Source organism: Mobula birostris, chromosome 6 (genome assembly GCF_030028105.1).
Source record: "Mobula birostris isolate sMobBir1 chromosome 6, sMobBir1.hap1, whole genome shotgun sequence".
NCBI classification, from domain to species: domain Eukaryota; kingdom Metazoa; phylum Chordata; class Chondrichthyes; order Myliobatiformes; family Myliobatidae; genus Mobula; species Mobula birostris.
The window spans coordinates 119,410,939-119,437,569 of NC_092375.1; the positions used below are offsets into that span (position 1 = coordinate 119,410,939).

Genomic DNA, 26,631 nt, shown 5'->3' on the forward strand with positions numbered 1-26,631 from the left:
GCTCACTGAAGTCCTTTGGCCCATCTAGTCCATGCTGAAAATACCTGGAAAAAAACTTTGGTATCTGCTGTTATATTAATTGCTCACATAACTTCTTCTTTTCTCTCCTTATGTTTTTTTAGTTGCTTTCTGTTGGTTTTTAAAAGCTTCCCAGTCCTCTAACTTACTGTTAGTGATTTTTGGGTTTAGGTCATTTACATTTAGCAAATGGCTTTGGCTACCAGTCTCCTGTTCCTTTATAATGTATTGTGTATTTAATTTGGAACAATGCTTTTCCTAAAAGCTGTGGATCCCAGTCGAGATGCTGCTGGTGCCTTCGGGATGGATAGAATCAGAAGGTGTGACGTTTGTACATAGCTTCAAAAGAAAGCATTGTCTATATTTTGTAAATATGGAATTGTCCTTTGTGTTTAGCAAATAAATATCGAGCACCACGTCGGGCAGCAGACCTTTCAACCGAAAGCGTCTCCATATGATGCCTGCTGTATCTTGTTTTGTCGAATAAAGAAGCTGTTTTGTATCTACCAGTAACACTCTCTCTGGTGATTTCATTCACGCAACAACACTTACCACTAATTTTTGCTATATTATATGCCTTCTCTTTTGCTTTTATGCTGTTTTTGCCTTTCCTTTTCAGCCATGGTTATCTCATCCTTCCTTTTGAATGCTTCCCCTTCTTTGTTATATATTGATCCTGAAGTTTCCGATTTGTTTTCAGAAACTCCAGCCTTTGCTGTTCTGCTGACATAACTGCTGGTGTTCCCTTTCAAATGAACTTTGGTCAGCTTTTCTCTCGTGCTTCTGTAATTCCCTTTTACCCCATGGTGATACTGATACATCTAATTTTATCTTTTCTCTCTCAAACTGCAGGTGAATTCTATCATATTGCCTCCTAATGCTTCCTTTACCTTAAGTTCCCAGTCTTACTAATCATATCTCCTATATTCCCATCCTCAAAGGTTTCAAAGGTACATTTAATGTCAGAGAAATGTATACAATATACATCCTGAAATGCTTTTTCTTCATAACCATCCACAAAGACAGAGGAGTGCCCCAAAGACTGAACGAGAGTTAAATGTTAGAGCCCCAAAGTACCCCCCCCAGCTCTCCTCCCTCCCGTGGTTAAGCAGCAGCAAGCAACAATTCCCCCTCCCTCCACTGGCAAAAAAAGCATCGGCACCCACCACTGAGCACTCAAGCATGAGCAAAGCAACAGTAAAGACACAGATTTGCAGTTACCCCAAAGATTTCATGTTTTACTCAGTTTTCAACATACCACAGGCTCTTTCCCTCCCTAATAAGGGAGAAAGAGGTGTTTCTGTTTTCACAGCGAGCGGGAGACATAACGAACAACTCACTGGTTTATGATGTTAAATGTACATTATGTCGCTTTTTTTTTTAACTCTGTGCCCAAAGATCTGGGCACACGGCTTATAGATATTCTGACTCCCCCGACGACACGTGGGTCTCCTGCCTTGACACCGACCTTCGATCCACCTGTCTCCAGGACCCCAAGATCCTAGGCCTCCAAGGCCGAGCCCTTGACGTGCCGAACAACAACGGCTGGTTATGAAACCCCAAGAGTGGGTCCCATTCCTGCAAAGAACCGTAGTCAGCGTGGTCAGGTCAGAGTCTTCAAAAGAACCCTGAAAAGGGAAAAATAAAGATATTAAAGATGGAAATGCAGCTGTTTCCAAAGATGCAAGCAAAGGAGTTGCTGTTTAGCGCCATCATCACTCCGCTCTGCTCCTAGTTGTTAATGTATATGTAAAATAGCAAAGGTGATACCATATGTGAAATTATAATAAAACTGAGAATAGAAATGTCATTGCTGTAAGAATTAACAAATAGAAAACTGTGCCAGAAATGGTGAAGTGCTGCAGACACATCATGTACATTCAGTGCTCCCACTTGACATCAGGTGTCTCAGTATATAACTTTTATTGTTCCAGGTGGGAGAAAGATGGCCAAGTGAGTCGAGAAGTTTGGGAAAAGGCTGGACAGCAAGGTCTTTTAGGAGTCAATACACCTGAAGAACATGGTGGGCTTGGTGGTGATGTACTTTCTGCTGCTGTGGTATGGGAAGAACAGTAAGTATGTTATATGTAATAATAGCTGAGAATAAGGAATGTTTGCTACTGTTTATATTGATCTACAATAGCTGTAAATTGAGTGTCAAATTTGCCTTGTTGGACACAGCTCGAATATTATTGGGAGATTGTTTCTGTGATCTACCAATGAACATTTATGTGTTTTTACACAGCCTTCACATCAATGTCTCTGCAAAAGTATGAAAACCAGCAACGTAATCTGTTAGTTCTGGTTATCTCTGTCAAAAAGCTTATATGAACATAATAGACCCTCTGGTTTTCATTATCAATGTAAATTGGTAAATTGGTTTATTATTGTCACGTACACTCAGTGGTCACTTTATTAGGTACACTTGTACACCAGTTCATTAATGCAAATGTCTAATCAGCCACTCATGTGAGAGCCACTCAATACATAAAAGCATGCAGACAGGGTCCAGATGTATAGTTGCTGTTCAGGCCAAACATCAGACTGGGGAAGAAATGTTATCAGAATCGGGTTTAATATCACCGTGAAATATGTTGTGAAGTTTGTTATCTTTGCGGCAGCAATGGAATGCAATACATGATAAATATAGAGCAAAAGACGTGTGTGTATATCTGTGTATAAATGTATATTAAATAGTTTAAGATATGTAGTGCAAAAACAGAAATTTGAAAAAAAATTAGTGAGATAGTGTTCATGGGTTCAATGTCCATTTTTGAAATCTGATGGCAGAGGGGAAGAAGCTGTTTCTGAATTGTTGAGTGTGTGCCTTCAGGCTTCTGTATCTCCTTCCTGATGGTAAAAATGAGAAGAGGTCATGTCAAGTTGGTCGAGGCAGTCTTGACGAGAACTTTGTAGAATGCAATGTGACAGCTTTCTTGAAAAGCATGTTACTGAACCTACAAGGGAACGTGCTATCGTGGATCTGGTCCCGTGCAATGAGACAGGTAAAATTAGCAATCTTGTAGTTGGGGATCCTCTTGGAAAGAGTGATCACAGTATGATTCTCATATAAATGGAGGGTGCAATAGTTCGATCTAAAACCAGTGTATTATACCTAAACAAGGGAGACTACAACGGGATGAAGGAGGAGTTGGATAGTGTAGACTGGAAACACAGGCTATATAGTGGGACAGTTGAGGAGCAGTGGAAGACTTTCAAAGAGACTTTTCACAGTGCTCAAGAAAAGAATATTCCAGTTAAAAGCAAGGACAGTAAGGGTGGGCAGAGCCAGCCATAGATAACTAAGCAAATAAAGGAAGGCTTCAAACTAAAAGCTCGTGCATACAAAGTCACTAAGACAAGTGGGAAACTGGAAGATTGGGAAAACTTTACAAAGCAGCAAAGAACCACTAAGCAATCAATAAAGAAAGGGAAGATAGATTATGAAAATAAACTAACACAGAATATAAAAACGGATAATAAATTTTTTATAATTATATAAAGCAGAAAAGGGTGGTCAAGGTGAACGTAGGTCCCTTGGAGGATGAGAAGAGGGAGTTTGATATTGGGTAATGAGGAAATGGCTGAGGCTTTGAATAACTATTTTATATTGGTTTTCATGGTGGAGGACACATCTAATATGCCAAAGAGAGATTATATGGATGCAATGAGAAGTGAGGACCTTGATACAATAACTATCACTGAAGAGGTAGTGCTGAACAAACTTGTGGGCCTAAAGATAGACAAGTACCCTGGTCCTAATGGAATGCATTCCAGGGTACTGAAAAAAACAACAGAGGTTATAGTTTAGACTTCGGTGACAATTTACCAAAATTTTCTGGAAGCTGGGCAGGTCCCAGCGGATTGGAAGAAGGTGAATGTCTTGCCACTGTTAAAAAAAGAATTTAGGCAAAAGGTGGGTAACTATAAGCCAGTTGGTTTAACATCTGTAGTTGAGAAAATGCTTGAAGCTATCATTAAAGAAGAAAGAGAAAGAAATGGATTCATCAGGCAGACACAGCATGGATTCAGCAGTGGCGGGTCCTGTTTGACAAACATACTGGAGCTCTTTGAGGATATAACGAGCACGGTGGATAGAGGAGAACAGATGGACGTTATTTTACTTGGATTTCCAGAAGACATTTGATAAGGTGCTACATAAAAGACTTGTCCATAAGATAAGAATGCATAGGATTGGGGGTGATGTATTGGTATGGATAGAAAATTAGTTAACCAATACAAAGTAGAGAGCTGGGATATATGGGTGTTTCTCGGGTTGGCAATCAGTGGTGAGTGGTGTGCCGCAGGGGTCAGTGCTGGGTCCACACCTGTTCATGATATACATTAATGACTTGGGAAAGGGGACCCAGTGGAGTGTATCTAAGCTTGCTGATGACACTAAATTGAGTGGAAAAGCAAATTGTGCAGAGGATACGGAGAGTTTGCCGAGAGATATAGTTAGGTTAAGTGAGTGGGCAAAGGTCTGGCAGATGGAGTACAATGTTAGTAAATGTGAGGTCATCCACTTTGGATGGAAAAATGGAAGGTCAGATTATTATTTAAATAGTAAAAGATTGCAGCATGCTGCTGTGCAGAAGATCTTGAGAGTGCTTGTTCATGAATGGCGAATGATTAGTTTGCAGGTGCAGCAGGCTATCAAGAAGGCATATGGGATGTTGGCCTTCATTGCTAGAGGGATTGAATCTAACAGCAGGGAAGATATGCTGCAACTGTATAGGGTACTGTGAGACTACTTCTGGAGTACTGCATGCAGTTTTGGTCTCCTTACTTGAGGAATGATATACTGGGTTTGGAGGAGGTGCAGAGGAGGTTCACTAGGTTGATTCCAGAGAAGAGGGGGTTAGACTGTGAGGAGAGATTGAGTCACCTGGGACTGTACTCGCTGGAATTCAGAAGGATGAGAGGAGATCTTATAGAAACATATAAAATCATGAAAGGGATAGGTAAGATTGAGACAGGAAAGTTGTTTCCATTGCTAGGTGAGACTAGAACTATGGGACATAGCTCAAGATTCAGGGGAGTAATTTTAGGATGGAGATTAGGAGGAACTGATTTTCCCAAAGAGTGGTGAATCTGTGGAATTCTCTGCCAAATGAAGCAGTAAATATATTTAAGACAAGGTTGGATAGATTTTTACATAGTAGGGGAATTAAGCATTATGGGGAAAAGACAGCTAGGTGGCGAGGAGTCCATGACCAGATGAGCCATAATTTTATTGAATGGCGGAGCAGGCTTGATAGCCAGATGGCCTACTCCTGCTCCTATTTCTTATGTTGTTATGCCCTGGGTGGTGAGGGGTCTTTGATGATGGAAGCTGCTTTTCTGAGGCAACACTCCTTGAAGGCGTCTTGGATATGACAGAGACTAGTACCCATGATGGAGCTGACTAATTTTATAACTCTGCAGCTTACTTCGATCCTGTGCAGTAGCCCCCACCCCCGCCCCATACTAGATGGTGATACAGCCAGTCAGAATGCTCTTCACAGTACATCTTTAGGAGCTTTCGAGTGTTTTAGGTGACAAACCAAACCTCCTCAAACACCTGATGAAATATAGCTGCAGTCTTGCCACCTTTATAGCTGCAACGAAATGATGGGACCAGGTTAGATCCTCAGCAAGGTAATGCTAAAGATCATACAAGCAAGACTCCAGCAATATATGGCCATTCATAGACTTCAGTTCAGCATTCAACACAATCATTCCTCAGAAACTGATAGGAAAGCTGAGGGTACTGGGCCTGAATACCTCCCTCTGCAACTGGATCCTAGACTTCCTGACTGGGAGACCTCAGTCAGTCCAGATTGGAAGCAGCATCTCCAACACCATCACACTGAGCACGGGCCCCCCCCCCCCCAGGACTGTGTGCTCAGTCCACTGCTGTTCACTGTGCTGACCCACGACTGTGCTGCACCACACAACTCGAACCCATCATCAAGTTCACTGAGGACACGACCATGGTGGGTCTCATCAGCAAGAACGATGAGTCAGCATACAGAGAGGAGGTGCAGTGGCTAACAGACTGGTGCAGAACCAACAACCTGCCTGTGAATGTGAACAAAACAACAGAGATGGTTGTTGACTTCAGGAGGACACGGAGCGACCACTCTCTGCTGAACATTGACGACTCCTCCGTGGAGATCGTTAAGAGCACCAAATTTCTTGGTGTTCACCTGGTGGAGAATCTCACCTGGTCCTTCAATACCAGCTCCATAGTAAAGAAAGTCCAGCAGCGTCTGTACTTTCTGCGAAGGCTGAGAAAAGTCCATCTCCCACCCCTCATCCTCACCACATTCTACAGAGATTGTATTGAGAGCATTCTGAGCAGCTGCATCACTACTTGGTTCGGAAATTGCACCATCTTGGATCGCAAGACCCTGTAGCAGATAGTGAGGTCAGCTGAGATCATCAGGGTCTCTTCCTGCCATTACAGACATTTACACCACACGCTGCATCCGTAAAGCAAACAGCATTATGAAGGACCCCATGCACCCTTCATACAAACTCTTCTCCCTCCTGCCATCTGGCAAAAGGCACCGAAGCATTCAAGCTGTCATCACCAGACTATGTAACAGTTTCTTCCCCCAAGCCATCAGACTCAATACCCAGAGCCTAGACTGACACCAACCTACTGCCCTCTACTGTGCCTATTGTCTTATTTATTATTTATTGTAATGCCTGCATTGTTTTGTACACTTTATGCAGTCCTGGGTAGGTCTGTAGTCTAGTTTTTGTGATGTTTTATGTAATTCAGTGTAGTTTTTGTATTGTTTCATGCAGCACCATGGTCCTGAAAAATGTCTCATTTTTACTGTGTGCTGTACCAGCAGTTATGGTTGAAATGACAATAAAAAGTGACTTGACTTGACTTCACTTGACTTTTGACTTGAACGAGAACTCTAGATATACAAGCTGGTTATAAAAGAAGCAGAGGCACCAGAGACCAAATTGCTTACCTACGCTGGATAATGGAGAAATCGAGGGAATTCCAGGAAAGTATTTATGTTTTATTGACTAATCTAAAGCTTTTGGCAGTATGGAGAATAACAAACTATGGAAAAACTTAAAAGGAATGGGGATACCTGGACATCTGATCTGCCTTATGAGAAACTTGTACGAAGATCAAGAAGCAACAGTTAGAACTGTTAGAACATGGACAACAAACTGGTTCAACAGTTAAGAACATGGAACAACAAACTACTCAGACAGTAGTGAGGAGGACAATAAGACATGCTAAAAGAACGCACTGGAGAAAGTATTGTGATTCAATTGGAAACACAACTCAAGTAGGAGAGGTGTGGGGGATGATAAAAAGGATGGGGGAGGACAGGAGAGAGTGGAGGTACCCAGTTCTGGTTGATGGAAATGTGACTCCAGTAACAAATAAGGAAAAGGCAGAGTTGTTGGCAAACACTTTTGTTGTGGTACATAGTTCGGATAATTTGTCTGAGAAGGGTAGAAGAAGTAGAGAGAGAACAAAAGCTGAAAATATAGAGGCTTTATGTAGGAAAACTAACCTTAACGGTGTGCAAGATGTCCCTTTCAGCATGGGAGAATTAAGAAAGGCACTAGATAAAACAGGAAAGTCTGCGCCAGGTAAAGATTAAATATGTTATAGTATGATAAAACACTTGAGTGAAGGAAGTCTGGAGAAACTACTGCTTGTATAACAAAGTCTGGAATGAAGGGAGAATACCAGGGAGCTGGAAAGAGGCAATAATTATTCCAATAAGGAAACCTGGGAAAGATGCCAGCAGACCAGAAAACTACAGGCCAATTGCATTAACGTCACATGTATGTAAACTTATGGAACGTATGATAAATGAGAGGTTAGTGTACTTCTTGGAAAGTAGAGGTATGGTGACTATGTATCAGAGCGGGTTCAGGAAAGGAAGGAATACTATGGATCCAGTGTTGTGTCTAGAGGATGAAATAAGAAAAGCTCAAGTAAATAAAGAGATAGTGGTTGCAGTTTTTTTTGATGTTGAGAAAGCTTATGATATGTTATGGAAAGAGGGGCTCCTGATGAAGCTACATTTAATGGGAATTGGGGGGGCAATGTTCAATTGGGTTAAGGACTTTCTAAATGGGAGAACTATTCAGGTGAGGATAGGATCAGAGCTATCAAGCCAGTATGTTGTAGAAAACGGGACGCCTCAGGGGAGTGTAGTAACTCCACCTTTATTCTCCATTTTAATAAATGATATATTCGTAAATATTCCAACGGAAATGGAGAGATCATTGTTTGCAGATGACGGGGCTTTGTGGAAAAGAGGGAGAAATATTGAACATATAGTTACGAAAATGCAAGATGGAATTAATCAAGTTGAAGAGCAGGGGACAAAGTGGGGTGTTAAATTTTCAGTGGAGAAGACAAAAGCCATGTTCTTTACAAGGAAAAAGTTCAGGGGACTTAATCTGAATCTGTATGGAAGTAACCTGGAGAGAGCTGAAAGTTTTCGGGTTTTGGGAGTGCACTTTGACCTGAGATTAACATGGAGAGAACATGTTAGATATGTAGTTAGTAAATGTAAAAATGTGATAAATGTTATGAGGTGTCTTCCTGGATTGGAATGGCGTGCTGATTTTGCATCGCTGAAGTATATTTATGTAGCATTAATAAGATCAAGATTAGACTATGGAAGTATTTTATATGGGTCAGCAGCAAAATCTGTGCTAGCAGAACTGGATATCGTGCAAGCTCGGGCTCTAAGGGTATGCTTGGGAGCGGTTAGAACTTCCCCAGTGTGTGCACTCCACGTTGAGGCAAATGAAATGCCATTGGGACTGCGGCGTAAACAGCTGGAGGCCAGTTACTGGATTAATTTAAGGGGGCATGTTGATAGCCATCCTACAAAAAGGGTGTTGCAGACATGCTGGGAGAAGGAGCGGTCACAAAAAGAAAGTTTTGGATGGACAGGAAAGCAAACAGCAAAAGATATGGGTGTCTACGATAAAGAGTTTTGTCCAAGTGTGGTGTGGCCTGTCAGACCTTTCTTGGTATTAGAAAATCCCTCTATAGATTTAGAATTGCTTAAGATTAAGCACAGTAATAAGACGGCTGATATACTCAGTGAATATCATAGTTACAGGGAATGTAAATATAAAGGCGTACAGATTTTTACTGATAGATCAAAGGATCCAGAAACAGGTGCAACAGGGTCTGCGATTGTTGTACCAAGTTATCAAGTGGAAATTAGCAAAAGAACACCTGAATGCTTGAGTGTATATGCAGTTGAAATGTTTGCCATATTGTTAGCACTAGAATGGAGTGAGCAGGTTGATTGAAATAATTTTGTGATATGTAGCGATTCTGTATCAGCCCTTGCAAGCATTAAGGCGGGTACAGCTAGAGGTCACCAGGATCTGCTTTATGAAATCCTGTTTGCAAATTCAAGACTGGCTAGACAAGGCAAAAATATCGCATTCATGTGGGTTCCAGCACATTCAGGTATTATGGGAAATGAGACAGCAGATAGGCTGGCAAAAGCAGCAACTAAAAAAGGATCTGTAGAGGTCAATATTAAACTATCAAAATCAGAGGGGAAGAGCATAGTGTGGAGAAGGATAAATCAACAGTGGCAGCAGCAATGGGATAGAGCAATAAAAGGAAGACATTTACATTCAATTCAGAACAGTGTAGATATGGGAAGAAGTAGGGGAGTAAAGCGGAAGGAGCAAGTAATTATAAGTAGACTGAGAATTGGGCACAGCAACCTTATTGGCACTCTGGCCATCATAAATAAGCATCCAACAGGTTTTTGCGATCTATGTCAGGAAACTGAAACAGTAGAGCACATCCTTATTTCATGCCGGAAATTTGCACAGGAAAGGCAACAAATGTTACAACAATTACGCAAAATAGGACTGGTAGAGAACAGTGTTAAAGGTTTATTGGAATGTAGGGAGAGTGATCAGGGGAGGAAATGGTTGTTTAGTTATTTAAGGGCGACGGGACTGGAAAGACGGCTTTAAAGTGAATGGACAATGAAGGACAATAGATCCTGAAGATGGCAGTAATGCAACAGTGTGGGTGCCAACTGCCATAAAAACTCAAGAAGAAGAACAGCAAACTGGTTCAAGATTGGGAAAGGAGTACGAGAAGGCTGCATACTGTCATCCTACTTACTAAATCTATATGCTGAACACATCATGAGGAATACTGGTCTAGAGGACTCGAATGTTGGAATCAGAATTGTCGGACGAAATAGTAACAACCTCAGATACGCAGATGATCCTACTCTTAATGGCTGAAAGTGAGGAGGATCTGAGAAAGCTTCTAATCAAAGTAAGAGAAGAAAGTGCAAAAGCTGGCTTGTTGCTCAATATTAAGAAAACCAAGAACATCTCGACCAGCCTTACTAACACCATGGTAATAAGTGGAAAGGAAGTGGAAGCAGTGACAGATTTTGTCTTCCTCAGTTCAAAGATTTCTATAGATGGTGACTGCAGCCATGAGATTAAACAGCGCATACCTCTGGGGAGGAGCAGAGATGTAACATTGTCTATGGAGATCCGTATAGTCAAGTCTATGGTATTTCCAGTTGTGATGTATGGCTGTGAGAGCTGGACTATTAGGGAGGCTGAATACAAAAGAATCAACGCCTTTGAACTTGGATGCTGGAGGAAAGTGTTAAGAGCTCGATGGACAGCAAGAAGATCCAACAAGTCAGTTCTTGATGAAGTACAGCCAGACTGCTCACTAGGAGGCTTGATTATGAGACAAAAGCTCAAATAGTTTGGCCATATCATAAGAAGACAGGATTCCTTGGAGAAGACTCTCATGTTAGGTAAAACAGATGGTAAAAGAAGGAGAGGACGACAGAGGCTACGATGGATGGATAATATTACTCAGACAATGTGTATCACCTTGGGGGATCTCAGGCAGTTTCCAACAAGAAGGCCTGGTGTGCAGGAGTCCATGAGGTCCCGAAGAGTCAGACTCAACTTAACGACTGAACAACAAATTTGAGCTATGCCTAGCCACACAGTCGTGAGACAGTAGAGTGGTGGGCTAAGCACGTACATCCCTGAGATGTGCTAGTGTTGATTGACAGTGAGGTGGAGATGTTATTACCAATCTGCACAAATTGTGGTCTTCCGGTTAGGAAGTCGAGGATCCAGTTGCAGAGTGAGGTACAGAGGCCCAGGTTCTGCAGCTTTTCAATCAGGACTTTAGGAATGATCTAAGTGACTTTGACCATGGATTGATTGTTGATGCCTGACAGGGTGGTTTGAGTATCTCAGAAATTGCTGATCTTCTAGGATTTTCATACACAACAGTCTGTAGAGTTTACAGAGAAACAAAAAGCATCGAGTGAGTGGAAACACTTTGTTAATGAGAAGGGTTAGAAGAGAATGGCCAAACTGGTTCAAGCTGACGGTAAATCAAATAACCATGTTTTACAACAGTGGTGTGCAGAAGAACATTTCTGAACGCATTACATGTTGAACCTTGAAGTGGATGGGCTACAGCAGAAAACCATGAACATGCACTCAGTGGCCACACTGTTAGGTGTAGGAGGTATGATCTCCAGAAAGCTATCTCACATGGAAGGTGGCAATCTGAACTAAACTTGAATCACTGATGGATGCTCAACAGCTGTGGCAGGACTTGAATGCTGTCACCTCCTACAACTTACACCAAGTGGCATAAGTGACAACAAGGTTTTGCTCCCAGATGAGCTCAATGCCTGTTATGCTCGCTTTGACCGTCAAAATATGGAGTGTTTATCATGAAATACAGACACCCACCTTTTGCCTTCTCCAAATCAGCACTCTGGTCCATCCGGTGTATTGAGAATCCCTCGGTCTGGTCACCAAACCTGGTGAGTTTTGAGTTAGCTATGTTTTTGTGAAACGCAAATGCAGCAATCCCTCATTTCCCTCTGACACAGCAACCTTGCCCTTGGATCCTCAGTCTTGTTCTCCAGAGACTGTGTATTTGCTAACAAGATGCTGGGTAGTGGAAGTTTCATACCCTGACATTTCAGTCTGGCTTGGAGTCCTCCCCTCATCCTCCTCATCCGGCCATAGCAATGTGCCTTAAAGGTGCCATACCTGCATTCTTGAGAATTAAGTCCACCAAGTCCTTTGGAAGATCGGTAAAGTCACTAGTTCATTAAGCCAGTTTAAAAGTACATTTTATAGGCATCCGTTAGTCTCATGAGACCATGGATTTGTGCCTTGGAAAGTTTCCAGGGTGCAGGCCTGGGCAAGGTTGTATGAAAGATCAGCAGTTGCCCATGCTGCAAGTCTCCCCTCTCCACGCCATCGATGTTGTCCAAGGGAAGGACATTAGGGCCCATACAGCTTGGCACTGGCGTCGTCGCAGAGCAATGTGTGGTTAAGTGCCTTGCTCAAGGACACTCGCTGCCTCAGCCAAGGCTCGAACTAGCGACCTTCGAATCACTAGATGAATGCCTTAACCACTTGGCCAAAAGTACTTTATTTAAACAGAAATACAGATTGCTGTAATAGAAGTTCAGAAGAGTTATATCTAGAAGTTTTATGTGCAACCCACAAAACATCACAGTATGTCGCTATTGCCATGTTGGATGTTTGTTATTTGACTTGAAACGTTAACTGTTTCCAGAGATACCGCCTGACTTGCTGAGCATTAGCACCATTTTTTTTTCATTTCAGATTCCCAGTGTCTTCTGATTATTTGGCTTCTCTGTTTCATATAAAGTTATAGAGTTATACAGAGGAGGAACAGGCCTTTTGGCCCATTAAATCTGTGCTAACCATTTTGCCTATCTTCATTAATTCCACTTATTTATTTAAAGATACAGGGCTCTTCTGGCCCTTGGAGCCAAGCTACCCAGCAACCCCTGACAAATCCGATTTAACCTAACCCAATCACAGGACAATTTGCAATGACCACTTAATCTACCTGGTTTGTTTGGACTGTGGGAGGAAACTTGGAGCACATTCCACAGGGAGGACATGCAAACTCTTTACAGAGGACACTGGGGTTGAACCCTGAACCCTCCGATGTCCCAAGATGTAATAGTGTTGTTCTAACTGCTTCGCTACCGTGGTGTCCCTGCACTTCCCTGCATTAATTCCATATTCCTTTATGCCCTGCTCACTCGAGTACCTGTCCATAGGCATCTTAAATCTTCTTTCTGTTCCTGCCTCCACCACCTTTCTGACAACTTATTCCAGATGCCAACAACTCTTTATGTGAAAAATTTACCTCTCACATCCCCTTTAAACCTCCTTCCTCTCATGTTAAACCTGTATCTTCTAGTTTTAGACATTCCCACATGGGAAAGAGACACTGGATACCTACCCTATCTATGCCCTTCGTAATTTTATATACACTTCTATCATATCATTTCTCAGCCTCTTTTGCTTGAGGAAAACCAGACCCAGCTGATCTAATGTTGACAGGATTCAAGGGCCTGTGTTATAGGGAGAGTTTGTGCTGGCTAGAACTTAATTCCTTAGAATGGAGGAGACTGAGGTGTGTAAAATCATGAAAGTCAAAAATGGCATGGATACTCTCAAGTCTTTTTCTATAGGAAAGAAAATGCCCCCACAAGTTGGTGGGAGTTTGGAGGTTCGGTTCGCGGGAACCGACCATAAACTCACAGGGTGTAAAGGTACGATCGGTGGGAACCTGGTGTGTGTGTCCGCCCTTGCCTGGGTGCCGGGTTCACCGCAGAAGAACGGTCGTATCCAGAATGGAGGGGTCACAGTCGGTGACCACAGCGGGATAGAAGACATAAAAGGGTCCGCCCGAAACCAACTGCGAAGAACATCAAAGGCCTGCCTGAATCAAATTTGCATCCTCCCCCCCACCCCCCCCCAACGGCACAACACCGATTACTGCGAACTGTACTAAGCTGAATTGAACTCTGTGTCGCTTAAGACTGATCATTTTACCCCTAGACTGCGATAGAGCTTGGTTTGATTCCTATTACCCTAGTTCTGTGTACATGTGTGTATTATCATTGCTAACCTGTTGCATTTATATCCTTACGATTAGAGTACTGTTTTACTTATTTTAATAAAACTTTAATAGTTCCTAGTAATCCAGACTCCAACACGTGGACCATTTCTGCTGGTTTGGCAACCCAGTTACGGGGTACGTAACAAAGAAAACTGAACAATAGAGGTTGAAAGATTTTTTGATTAGTAAGGGTGTCAAAGGTTATGGGGAAAAAAGGCAGGAGAATGAGGTTGAGAGGGTGACATTACTCTCACCAGTCTACCTTGGACAGATGAACTGATGTCATGTTTTAATTCCGTCAAACACAAAATGCTGGAGGAGCTCAGTAAGTTAGAAAGCGTCTATGGAAAGGAATAAAGAGTCAATGTTTCAGGCCGAGATCCTTCATCAGGACTTGCCGCAGATGCTACCTGACCTGTGTCGTGTACCCCGTGAGGGGAATAAAGAACCAGCAGAAATAGAACACTTTGGAGTCCGGTATTGCTATTAACTAATGATATTTATTAGTAACTACGCAATACAGTAATATAAAGTCAGATAAATCAAACAGGTTAGCAATGATTTTATATATATATATATATATATATATATATATATATATATATGAAAAACCAAGCTTCTTTGAGTTTAGGGGTAAATAGATAGTCTTACTATAATGAGTAGAGTAAAGTTCAGTTCAGTTCGTGGTATTGAGTTAAGTAGTGATGGAGAGAGGGAGAGAGAGAGGGAGAGATTTGAGTCAGTTGAGCTGACACCATCGATCTTCTCGTTGTCCTCCGAAACCCTTTAAAAGTCACCGACTGTGACCACAACGAAGGGGACCGGTTTTCTTGGTGGAGCTATCAACCCATGCAAGGGTGGACACATGGACAACTCCCCACCAGTCAATCCCTTTTCTCACTGCAAGAGCGACTGATCGATCTGCCTGATCGATCCTCCAAAAACCCACTTTTCCTGTGGGCACAACAAAGCTCATTCAGTGTCCACAAACATGTGTCTGAGGTCTATATCATCTGACTTCCTATTTATCTCACTGTACTGAGTACCAACTGTCATTCAAATAACTCCTCCTTCCTTTCTCTACGTAAGAAATGTACAAGCAGGCAAATGTCCTTGAAAAGTATAAACAGGCTGCTGAAAAATCATAACATCGATTGTCCATCAAATAATGCTGCCCTCGGTCACCATAACAACTTACGAGCTGCTCGGTGCTGTCTCTCTCCAACCTAGCAGAAATCCAAAAGTTACTCCCACTGCCCTAAAGTGACAGTCCAAAAGTTATTCTTCGTCTTTCTCTCTTTCCAAAAGCACAGTTCATAGTGGTAATTCAGGACCCCGTCACACCTGCTAGTTCCTCCAGCATTTTATGTTATATAACTTATATATAATAAGTTATATTTTATAACTTTCATCAAGAAGCGCTTAGGTTCTGTTATAGAACGGATCTTGTTTCTCAAAGTAAGGCATCTATAAAGCACTGTGAACCATCAGTAGGAGCAGAAATGTATACCAGCATGACCTGTAACTTTCTGGTCCCACATCTACAGATTGGCAAGTATAACGCTGTGGCCATCTCTGAAACTTGGCTAAAGGATGGCTGCCACTGAGAGTTGAATGTCCAAGGAAATAAGGTGTATCGGAAAGATAGGTTAGTAGGCAAAGGGGGTGGTGTGGCCCTGTGTATAAGAAATAATAAATCATTAGAAAGGGATGACATAGGATTGGAAGGTGTAGAGTCTCTATTGAGTTAAGAAATGACAAGGGTAAAAGGACTCTGACGGCAGTTGTATACAGGCCTCCAAACAGCAGCAAGGATGTGGATTGTAAATTACGGCAGGAGATGGAAAAGGTGTGTTAGGAGGGCAATGTCATGATAATCGTTGGGGATTTTAACATGAAAGTGGATTGGGAAAACCAGGCCAGTACTGGACCTCAAGAGAGAGAAGTTGTAGAATGTCAAAGGGATGGCTTTTCAGAACAGCTTGTTGTTGAGCCCACTAGGGGATCAGCTGTGCTGGATTGGGTGTTGTGCAATGATCCAGAGGTGATAAGAGAGCTTAAGGTTACAGAACCCTTGGGAAACAGTGATCACAATATAATCGAGTTCACTTTGAAATTTGAGAAGGAGAAACTGAATTCCACCTTCACCTTCAACAGGACCCCACCACTAAGCACATCTTTCCCTCTTCATCTTTCTCCGCTTTCCGCAGGGATCAGTCCCTCCGCGACTCCCTGGTCCACACGTCCCTCCCCACGGATCTCCCACCTGGACCTTATCCCTGAAGCGCAAGTGTTACACCTGTCCTTACACCTCCTTTCTTGCTACCATTCAGGGCCCCAAACAGTCTTTCCAAGTGAGGCAACACTTCACTTGTGTGTCTGTTGGGGTCATCTATTACACCCGGTGCTCCCGCTGTGGCCTCCTCTACATCGGTGAAACCTGACGCAGATTGGAGGACCGCTTCGTCGAGCACCTCCGCTCTGTCTGCCACAACAGACAGGATCTCCCAGTAGCCACCCACTTCAACTCTGCTTCCCACTCCCATTCGGATATGTTATGTCCATACATGGCCTCCTGTACTGCCATGATGAGGCTAAACTCAGGTTGGAGGAGCAACACCTCATATACCGTCTAGGTAGTCTCTAGCCCCTTGGTATGAACATAGAATTCTCCAACTAACAGTAATTTCTTCCCCCTCCCTTCCTCTATCCCTATGTCACTCTGCCCCCTCCCCCAACTGCCTATCACCTCTCTCATGGTTCTGCCTCCTTCTACTACCCATTGTGTTTTCCCCTATTCCTTCTTCACCTTTCCTGCCTATCATCTCCCTGCTTCCCCTCCCCCACCCCTTTATCTTTCCCCTTACTGGTTTTTCACCCGGAACCTACCAGCCTTCTCCTTCCCACCCTCCCCCCATCTTCTTTATAGGGCCTCTGCCCCCTCCCTCTACAGTCCTGACGAAGGGTTCCAGCCTGAAACGTCAACCGATCTTTTCCATGGATGCTGCCCGACCTGCTGAGTTCCTCCAGCATGTTGTGAGTGTAACTAAATTCCAGTGTGTCACTATTTCACTGGAATAAAGGAAATTACAATGGCATGAGAACTGGCCAAGGTTGACTGGAAAGGGACACTAGCAGGATGGACAGCAGAGCAGCAATGGTTGGAGTTTCTGCAAAAAATAAGGGAAGTACAAGGCAGATATATTCCAAATAAGAAATTTTTGAATGGAAGAAGGACACTACTGTGGCTCACAAGTGAAGTCAGAGCCAAAGTAAAGGCAAAAAAGAGGGCATACAAGGAAGCCAAAGCTAGTGGGAAGATAGAGGATTGGGAAACTTTTAAAAATTTGCAGAAGGAAACTAAGGAAGTCATCAGGAAGGAAAAGATGAATTATGAAAGGAAACTGGTGACTAATATCAAAGAAGATACTAAAAGCTTTTTTAAGTATATAAAGGGTAAAAGAGAGTTGAGGGTAGATATAGGACCAACAGAAAATGATGCTGGAGATATTTAATGAGAGAGACACAGATGGCAGAGGAACAGTGGAATCAGTCTTCACAGTGGAAGACATCTGCAGTATACTGGACATTCAAGAGTGTCAGGGAAGTGAAGTATGTGCAGTGAAAATTATGACTGAGAAGGTGCCCAGGAAGCTTAATGGTCTGAGGGTAGATAAATCTCCTGGACCTAATGGAATGCACTCTCTGGTTCTGAAAGAAGTAGTTAGAGAGATTGCGTAGGCATTAACAATGATCCTTCAAGAATCGATAGATTAAACATAAAAACATAGAAAAAAGTACAGCACAATACAGGCCCTTTGGCCCACAATATTGTGCCAAACATGTACTTACCTTAGAAATTACCTAGCCCTCTATTTCTCTAAGCTCCATGTACCTATCCAGGAGTCTCTTAAAAGACTGTATCATATCTGCCTCCACTACCGTCGCCGGCAGTCCATTCCACGCACTCACCACTCTCTGCCTAAAAAAATTTACCCCTGACATCTCCTCTGTACTTACTTCCAAGCACCTTAAAACTGTGCCCTCTTGTGTTAGCCATTTCAGCCCTGGGAAAAAGCCTCTGACTATCCACACAATCAATACCTCTCTTCATCTTATACACCTCTATCAAGTCACCTCTCATTCTCCATCGCTCCAAGGAGAAAAGGCCAAGTTCACTCAACCTGTTCTCATAAGGCATGCTCCCCAATCCAGACAACATCCTTGTAAATCTCCTCTGCACCTTTTCAATAGTTTTCACATCCTTCCTGTAGTGAGGTGACCAGAACTGAGCACAGTACTCCAAGTGTGGTCTGACCAGGGTCCTATATAGCTGCAACATTACCTCTCGGCTCTTAAACTCAATCCCATGCCTTCTTAACCACAGAGTCAACCTGCATAACCTGATTATCTAATGGAATGCTAGAACAGGCCCGATGCGGTGAATGTCCTTGTACTGTTCCAATGAATGTTCACACTTCAAATTTACCCAAAGATGATGTAAATTGGAATGGTGAGGTGTGTTGTCTCTTATCCACTCTACTCCACTTTTACTTTGTACTTTATTTGTGATTGTTTGTTTAGATATTTCACCGATGATAGGTCTTTTGTATATTGCCATGTATCAAAAATCAGTCAAATATAATCCATGTTTCATTACAGTAGTAACATATTCATGATTCAGATTACTGATTCAACTCCTCAATTCTTCTATTTCAAAGAAGCAGAAAATACATTGACTATTCAATTGCTAATCTTTTCCAACCTGACAATTCTCCTGAGTATCTGCACTTCTGAAGTTTGGCCTCTAGTATCCCTGATGTTAATTATTAATCATCAATTCTGGAATGCTTTACCCCATCGTTTCTGGCATTGTACTGGATGACTAGAAAACTCCAAATGTTGCTCCATGATTTAAGAAAGGTGGGAGGTAGCGGAAAGAAAACTATAGACCTGTTAGCCTGACATCAGTGGTTGTGAGGTTGTTGGAATTAATTATTAGGGATGAGATTACGGAATACCTGGAGGCACATGACAAGATAGGCCAAAGCCAGCATGATTTCCTGAAAGGAGAATCCTGCCTGACTAACCTACTGCAATATTTTGAGGAAATTACAAGCAGGGTAGACAAAGGAGATACAGTAGATGTGGTGTACTTGGATTTTTAGAAGGCCTTTGACAAGGTGCCACACACAAGGCTGCTTAGCAAGATAAGAGCCCATGGAATTATAGAGGAGTTACTAGCATGTGTGGAGCATTGGCTGATCAGCAGAAAACAGAGAATGGGAATAAAGGGATCATATTCTGGCTGGTTGCTGGTTACCGGTGGAGTTCCACAGGGGTCGGTGTTGGGACCACTGCATTTTATGATGTATGTCAATGATTTGGACTATGAAATTAATGGATTTGTGGCTAAATTTGACGATGATACAAACATAGGTGGAGGAGTAGGTAGTGTTCAGGAAACAGAAAGCCTGCAGAGAGACTTGGATAGTTTAGGGGAATGGGCAAAGAAGTGGCAATGTTGGAAAGTGTATGGTCATTCACTTTGGTGGAAGAAATAAACGGGCAGATTATTATTCAGATGGGGAGGGAATTCAAAATGCAGTGATGCAAAGGGACTTGGGTGTCCTTGTGCAGGGTACCCTAAAGTAGTGGTCGCCAAACTTTTTAAGCCCAAGGTCCCCTACCTCAGCCTTAGTAAAAGGCAAGATCGACCTACTAAATCGTTTAGTCACACGCATGCGCATGGGGCAGAAAAGACCAAAAGTAAAACCCCGCAATCCGGAAACAACCTCTCTTTACAAACAGCTTTCCGTAGCGGGAGTGTTGCTATATTACCATTATCTTAAATAGTATTATTTATTTTTATAATGCTCACATTACAACACCTTTAGTTCTATGTTTCATTATTTAATTTTATTTCAGCATGAAAAATAAATGAATAAAAATTGACTGTTGCACTCAGTGTGATGACTGGGGCTGAATACTTTCTGCTAGTTCCCTGAAATTTGGCTCATAACTACAGACAGCCAGTCTGAGACAGTATGTGAGGTGTCTGTCAGTAAGACAGCGCCTGTACTTAGATTTCATAATTCTCATCTGTTGCAGCACAGCGCCTCGCAAACCTCCTGACAGTCTGAATATTTGAATGGACGGTTTCCTTTATTAGACTGAATGTTGATTCTGCCGCGTTTTTCAGGTGTTTTCTATTGGTAAACTGTTACTGAGACACTAGTATAAGTTTCACAGGTACGCAAGATAATGACACCACTGTTTTTTGTTTCCTAGTTATTTACATTTGGGGAATGTTAGAATTTAAAGGGGGAGAAATGTTGCAATGTGAGCGTTATAAAGTTAAGTTAATACAAATTAGGATAATGGTAATATAGCAATACTTCCACTACAGAAAGCTGTTTATAAAGAGAGGTTGCTTCCGTGTTGCAGGGTTTTACTTCCGGTCTTTTCTACCGTGGTGCATGGCGAGGGAGCTATGCGCACTGGACAGAAAGAACGGAACTAAAACCCCGCAACCTGGAAACAATCTCTTTTACAAACAGCTTTCAGTAGCGAGAGTATTGCTGTATTACCATTATCCTAATTAGTATTAGTTATTTTTATAATGCTCACATTACAACAGTATTTAGACCATAAGACCATAAGGCAAAGGAGCAGAAGTCGGCCATTCGGCCCATCGAGTCTGCTCCGCCATTTTATCATGAGCTGATCCATTCTCCCACTTAGTCCCACTCCCCCGCCTTCTCACCATAATCTTTGATGCCCTGGTTACTCAGATACCTATCAATTTCTGCCTTAAATACACCCAATGACTTGGCCTCCACTGCTGCCGGTGGCAACATATTCCATAGATTCACCACCCTCTGACTAAAAAAATTTCTTTGCATTTCTGTTCGGAGTGGGCGCCCTTCAATCCTTAAGTCATGCCCTCTCGTACTAGACTCCCCCGTCTTGGGAAACAACTTTGCCACATCCACTCTGTCCATGCCTTTCAACATTCGAAACCTTTCTATGAGGTCTCCCCTCATTCTTCTAACCTCCAAGGAATACAGTCCAAGAGCGGACAAAAGTTCCTCATATGTTAACCCTCTCATTCCTGGAATCATTCTAGTGAATCTTCTCTGTACCCTTTCCAACGTCAGCACATCCTTTCTTAAATAAGGAGACCAAAACTGCCCACAGTACTCCAAGTGAGGTCTCACCAGCACCTTATAGAGCCTCAACATCACATCCCTGCTCCTATACTCTATTCCTCTAGAAATGAATGCCAACATTGCATTCGCCTTCATCACTACTGACTCAGCCTGGAGATTAACTTTAAGGGTATCCTGTACGAGGACTCCCAAGTTCCGTTGCATCTCTGAACTTTGAATTCTTTCCTCATTTAAATAATAGTCTGCCCATTTATTTCTTCTGCCAAAGTGCATAACCATGCACTTTCCAAGATTGTACTTCATTTGCCACTCCTTTGCCCATTCTTCCAATCTATCCAAGTCTCTCTGTAGACTCTCCGTTTCCTCAGCACTACCGGCCCCTCCACCTATCTTCATATCGTCAGCAAACTTAGCCACCAAGCCATCTATTCCATAATCCAAATCATTGATGTACAATGTAAAAAGAAGCGGCCCCAACACGGACCCCTGTGGAACACCAGTGGTAACCGGCAGTCAACCAGAATACGATCCCTTTATTCCCACTCTCTGTTTCCTGCCAATCAGCCAAGGCTCTATCCACGTATGTAATTTTCCCGTAATTCCATGGGCTCTTATCTTGTTAAGTAGCTCATGTGTGGCACCTTGTCAAAGGCCTTCTGAAAATCCAAATATACAACATCCACTGCATCTCCCTTGTCTAGCCTACTGGTAATTTCCTCAAAAAATTGTAATAGGTTTGTCAGGCAGGATTTTCCTTTAAGGAATCCATGCTGAGTTCTGCCTATCTTGTCATATGCCTCCAGGTACTCTGTAACCTCATCCTTGACAATCGACTCCAACAACTTCCCAACCACCGACGTCAGCTAACAGGTCTATAATTTCCTTTTTGCTTCCTTGCCCCCTTCTTAAATAGCGGAGTGACATTTGCAATCTTCCAGTCTTCCAGAACCATGCCAGAATCTATCGACTCTTGAAAGATCATCGCTAATGCCTCCGCAGTCTCCACAGCTACTTCCTTCAGAACACGCGGGTGCATTCCATCTGGTCTGGGAGATTTATCTACCTTTAGTCGTAATTGTGACTGCGCACACTTCTCTTCCCTGCCACCCTTGAGTGTCCGGTATACTGCTGATGTCTTCCTCAGTGAAGGCTGATGCAAAATGCTCGTTCAGTTCCTCTGCCATCTCCTTATCTCCCATTACAATTTCTCCAGCATCATTTTCTATCGGTCCTATATCTGCTCTCACCTGTCTTTTACTCTTTATATACTTGGAAAAAGCTTTTAGTATCCTCTTTGATATTATTTGTTAGCTTCCTTTCATAGTTGATCTTTTCCCTCTTAATGACCTTCTTGGTTTCCTTTTGTAAGGTTTTAAAAACTTCCCAATCCTCTGTCTTCCCACTAATTTTTGCTTCCTTGTATGCCCTCTCCTTTGCTTTAACTTTGGCTTTGACTTCTCTTGTCAACCACGGTTGCATCTTCTTCCACTTGAAAATTTCTTCTTTTTTGGAATATACCTGTCTTGCACCTTTCTCACTTCTCGCATAAACTCCAGCCACTGCTGCTCTGCTGCCTTTCCCGCCAGTGTCCCTTTCCAGTCAACTTTGGCCAGTTCCTCTCTCATGCCACTGTAATTTCCTTTACTCCACTGAAATACCGACACATCAGATTTCAGCTTCTCTTTTTCAAATTTCACAGTGAACTCAATCATGTTATGATCACTGTCTCCTAAGGGTTCCTTCACCTCAATCTCTCTAATCACCTCCGGTTCATTACACAATATCCAATCCAGTACAGCCAATCCCCTAGTGGGCTCAACAACAAGCTGTTCTAAAAAACCATCTCGCAGACATTCTACAAATTCTCCCAATCCACTCGCATGTTAAAATCCCCCACAATTATCATAACACTGCCCATCTGACAAGCCTTTTCTATTTCCAGTTGTAATTTGTAGTCCACATCCCTGCAGCTGTTTGGAGGCTTATAAATAACTGCCATCAGGGTCCTTTTACCCCTGCTATTCTTTAGCTCAACCCATAAAGATTCTGCACCTTCCGATCCTATATCACCTCTTTCTAATGATTTAATATCATTTCTTAACAATAAAGCCACGCCTCCCCCTCTGTCTACCTTCCTATCCTTCCGATACACTGTGTATTCTTGGACGTTCAGCTCCTAGAGACATGCATCCTTTAGCCAGGTCTCAGTGATGGCCACAATATCATACCTGCCAATCTGTAGCTGTACAACAAGATCATCCACCTTATTCCTTATGCTGCTTGCATTTAAGTATAACACCTTAAGACCAGTATTTGATACTTTTCGCTTTGACTTCACTGCAACTCATCCCAATGGCACAAATCTGCCCCATCACCTGCCTGTCTTTCCTGACATCTCTACTGCTCACTATCTTAGATTTATTTCTGTTTTCCCCTTCCTCCGCCCTGTCATTCCGGTTCCCATCCCCCTGCCAAATTAGTTTAAACACTCCCTAACAGCTCTGTTAAACTTCCCCGCCAGGATATTGGTCACCTTCGGGTTCAAGTGCAACCTGTCCTTTTTGAGCAGGTCATACTTCCGCCAGAAGAGATCCCAATTATCCAAGAATCTGAAGCCCTGCACCCTATACCAGTCTCTCAGCCATGCATTCATCTGCCTGATCCGACTATTCTTGCCCTCGCTAGCACGTGGCACAGTTAGCAATCCCGAGATTACTACCCTGGAGGTCCTGCTTCTCAGCTTCCTTCCTAACTCCTGGAAATATCTCTTCAGGACCTCCTCCTTTGTCCTATCTATGTCATTGGTACCAACATGTACCAAGTCAACTGGCTGCTCACCCTTCCCCTTCAGAATATTCTGGACCCGATCTGAGACATCCCGTACCCTGGCACCTGGGAGGCAACACATCATGCAGGTATCTCTATCAGGCTCACAGAATCTCCTGTCCGTTACCCTGACTATGGAATCCCCTATGACTACCGCATTTCTCTTCTCCCTCCTTCTCTCCTGCACAACAGCGCCAGGCTCAGTGCCAGAGACCCGGTCACCATGGGCGTCCCCTGTCAGGTCATCCCCCTCAACAGCATCCAGAACAAGATATTTGATGCTGAGGGGGACAGCCACAGGTGTGCTCTCCACTATCCAGGCATTTCCCTTCCCTCTCTTGACAGTGACCCAGTTTTCTGAGCCGTGTAGCCTAGGGATGACTACCTCCCTGTAGCTCCTGTCTATCACCTCTTCACTTTCCCTAATAAGCAGTAGGTCATCAAGCTGCAGCTCCAGATCCCTAACACGGTCTCTGAGGAGCTGTAACTCGGTGCACCTGGCACAGATGTGGCCATCAGGGAGGCTGGAGGTCTCCCAGAATTCCCACATCTGACACCCTGAACAAAGCACTAACCCTGCAGGCATGCTATCTAATTCTACAGGAATGAAATAGGAAAAATAAATCTACTCACCCACTTACCTCGCCAAACAAACGAACTTTTTAAACCGTTAGCTCGTACCGTTAGCTGTGTATTTGTGTATTTATTTTTCTTTTTTTTTCGGGATCTGCTGGGAAAGTTTCAAAGATCGACTGATTGGCAACCGCTACCCTAAAGGTTAACCTCCAGCTTGAGTCAGTGGTGAAGGCGGCAAATGCATTTCTAGAGGTATAGAATATAAGAGCAGGAATGTGATTTTGAGGCTCTGTAAGGCACTTGTGAGACCACACTTGGAGTACTGTGTGCAGTTTTGGGCTCCTTATTTTAGAAAGGGTATACTGACCTTGGAGAGGGTTCAGTGAAGATTCAAGAGAATGATTCCAGGAATGAAAGGGTTACCGAATGAGGAAGGTCTGGCAGCTCTTGGGCTGTATTCCCTGGAGTTCAGGAGAATTAGGGGGGATCTCATAGAAACATTCCAAATGTTAAAAGGCCTGAACAGACTAGATATGGCAAAGTTATTTCCCATCGTAGGGGAGTCTAGGACAAGAGGGTACGACTTCAGGACTGAAGGACATCCACTTAGAACAGAGATGTGGAGAAATTACTTTAGTGAAAGGGTGGTAAATCTGTGGAATTTGTTTCCACGAGTGGCTGTGGAGGCTAAGTCATTGGGTGCATTTAAGGCAGAGATAGATAGGTTCTTGATTAGCCAGGGCATCAAAGGGTATGGGGAGAAGGCAGAGGAGTGCGGATGACTGGAAGAATTGGATCAGCCCGTGATTGAATGGCAGAACAGAAGCAATGGGCCGAATGGCCTACTTCTGCTCCTATATCTTATGGTCTTATCTCCCTTGTTCTGCCATTACTATAAACCAGTGTCAGTAGGATTATGGTGAGGCTTGCTGGGCGCAGCATCAGACAGATAATATGTGAAGCTGTAGTTGAGGACAATATGCACACTAAGTCACTAAAACGACTTATATTAGGTAGTGCTATGCATTGCACCATCAATGCATCAGATCTGATTTCTGCGCTCTGCCTCATTTTGTCACAATGGCGGTAAAGAAACAGTTAAAGAAGGTGAATAAGGATAGAGAAAGAGAAAAAGTCTCACCAGACAGATTAGCTTCAACTCACCTTCCATCAGCTGGCAACACCACCAGATTTATTACCAAGTCTCTCTTGGTTCCCATCTGATCTCACAAACTCTCTTTGTTCTCTTCTTCCCTTCCTTTAACTTAAGTTAAAACTTAAAACTTTTCCTAGTTTAATGAAAGGATGTTGACCCAAACATGGATGTTGTTTGACCTGCTGAGTATTTTCGTTATTTTTTGTTTGTTTTCGTTCAGATTTCCACCATTTGTAATTTTTTTTTTTAGTGGTTCAATTAGGTAAAGTAGAATTAGTCTAAATTAGAACTAAATCAGGAGCACTGCTATAAGTGAGAAAGAATAAAGAGAGGTGGGAGGGGGAGACCTGAAAAAGAATGAGAAAACTGATTTCTGGAAGGTTATCAGAGATTCTAAGGAACACATGGACTTCGCTGAAAATAAAACATGCAACAACACAACTGCAGTACATGATTTCATCATCTCATTTAAGATGGTTTTTAGTTCCATGTAAAGAGTACGTTTTCTCCATTGATTTGTACAGTACCAAATGTTCATGTAAAATGGAATTGGCATAGTGTTTAATGGTTGGTGTTGACTCAATGGGCAAAAGGGCCTGTTTGAGGTGCTGAATGATTGTATGACTGATCATTGTACTCGTTTCTAGGATGTATGTGAACTGCAGTGGACCTGGCTTCAGCTTACATTCAGACATTGTCATGCCTTACATCACTAATTATGGATCTAAAGACCAGATTGAGCGTTATATTCCTCAGATGGTTTCTGGAAAATGTATTGGTGCCATTGCAATGACGGAGCCCGGTGCTGGCAGGTAGGAGATTTGAAATATGCTGTCAGCTTTTCTGATGGGAAGTACATTGTATTGTAGTTCACTGTCAAAGAAATCATCTTTCTTTTTCATTCA

The 26,631-nt window shown here is 42.8% G+C and overlaps 2 protein-coding genes across 2 annotated transcripts in view; both read left to right on the top strand.

The window, feature by feature from the left end:
• The window catches only part of LOC140199320 (myosin light chain 3, skeletal muscle isoform-like), a 195,291-nt gene that overhangs the window by 93,055 nt on the left and 75,605 nt on the right, over positions 1–26,631 (top strand). The window lies entirely within an intron of this gene.
• Positions 1–26,631, top strand: part of acadl (acyl-CoA dehydrogenase long chain) — a 118,685-nt gene that overhangs the window by 25,439 nt on the left and 66,615 nt on the right. Inside the window, exons 3-4 of the mRNA XM_072261161.1 lie at positions 1,953–2,090; positions 26,374–26,538. Coding sequence (XP_072117262.1) covers positions 1,953–2,090; positions 26,374–26,538 — 303 coding nt within the window. The remainder of the gene's footprint in view (positions 1–1,952; positions 2,091–26,373; positions 26,539–26,631) is intronic.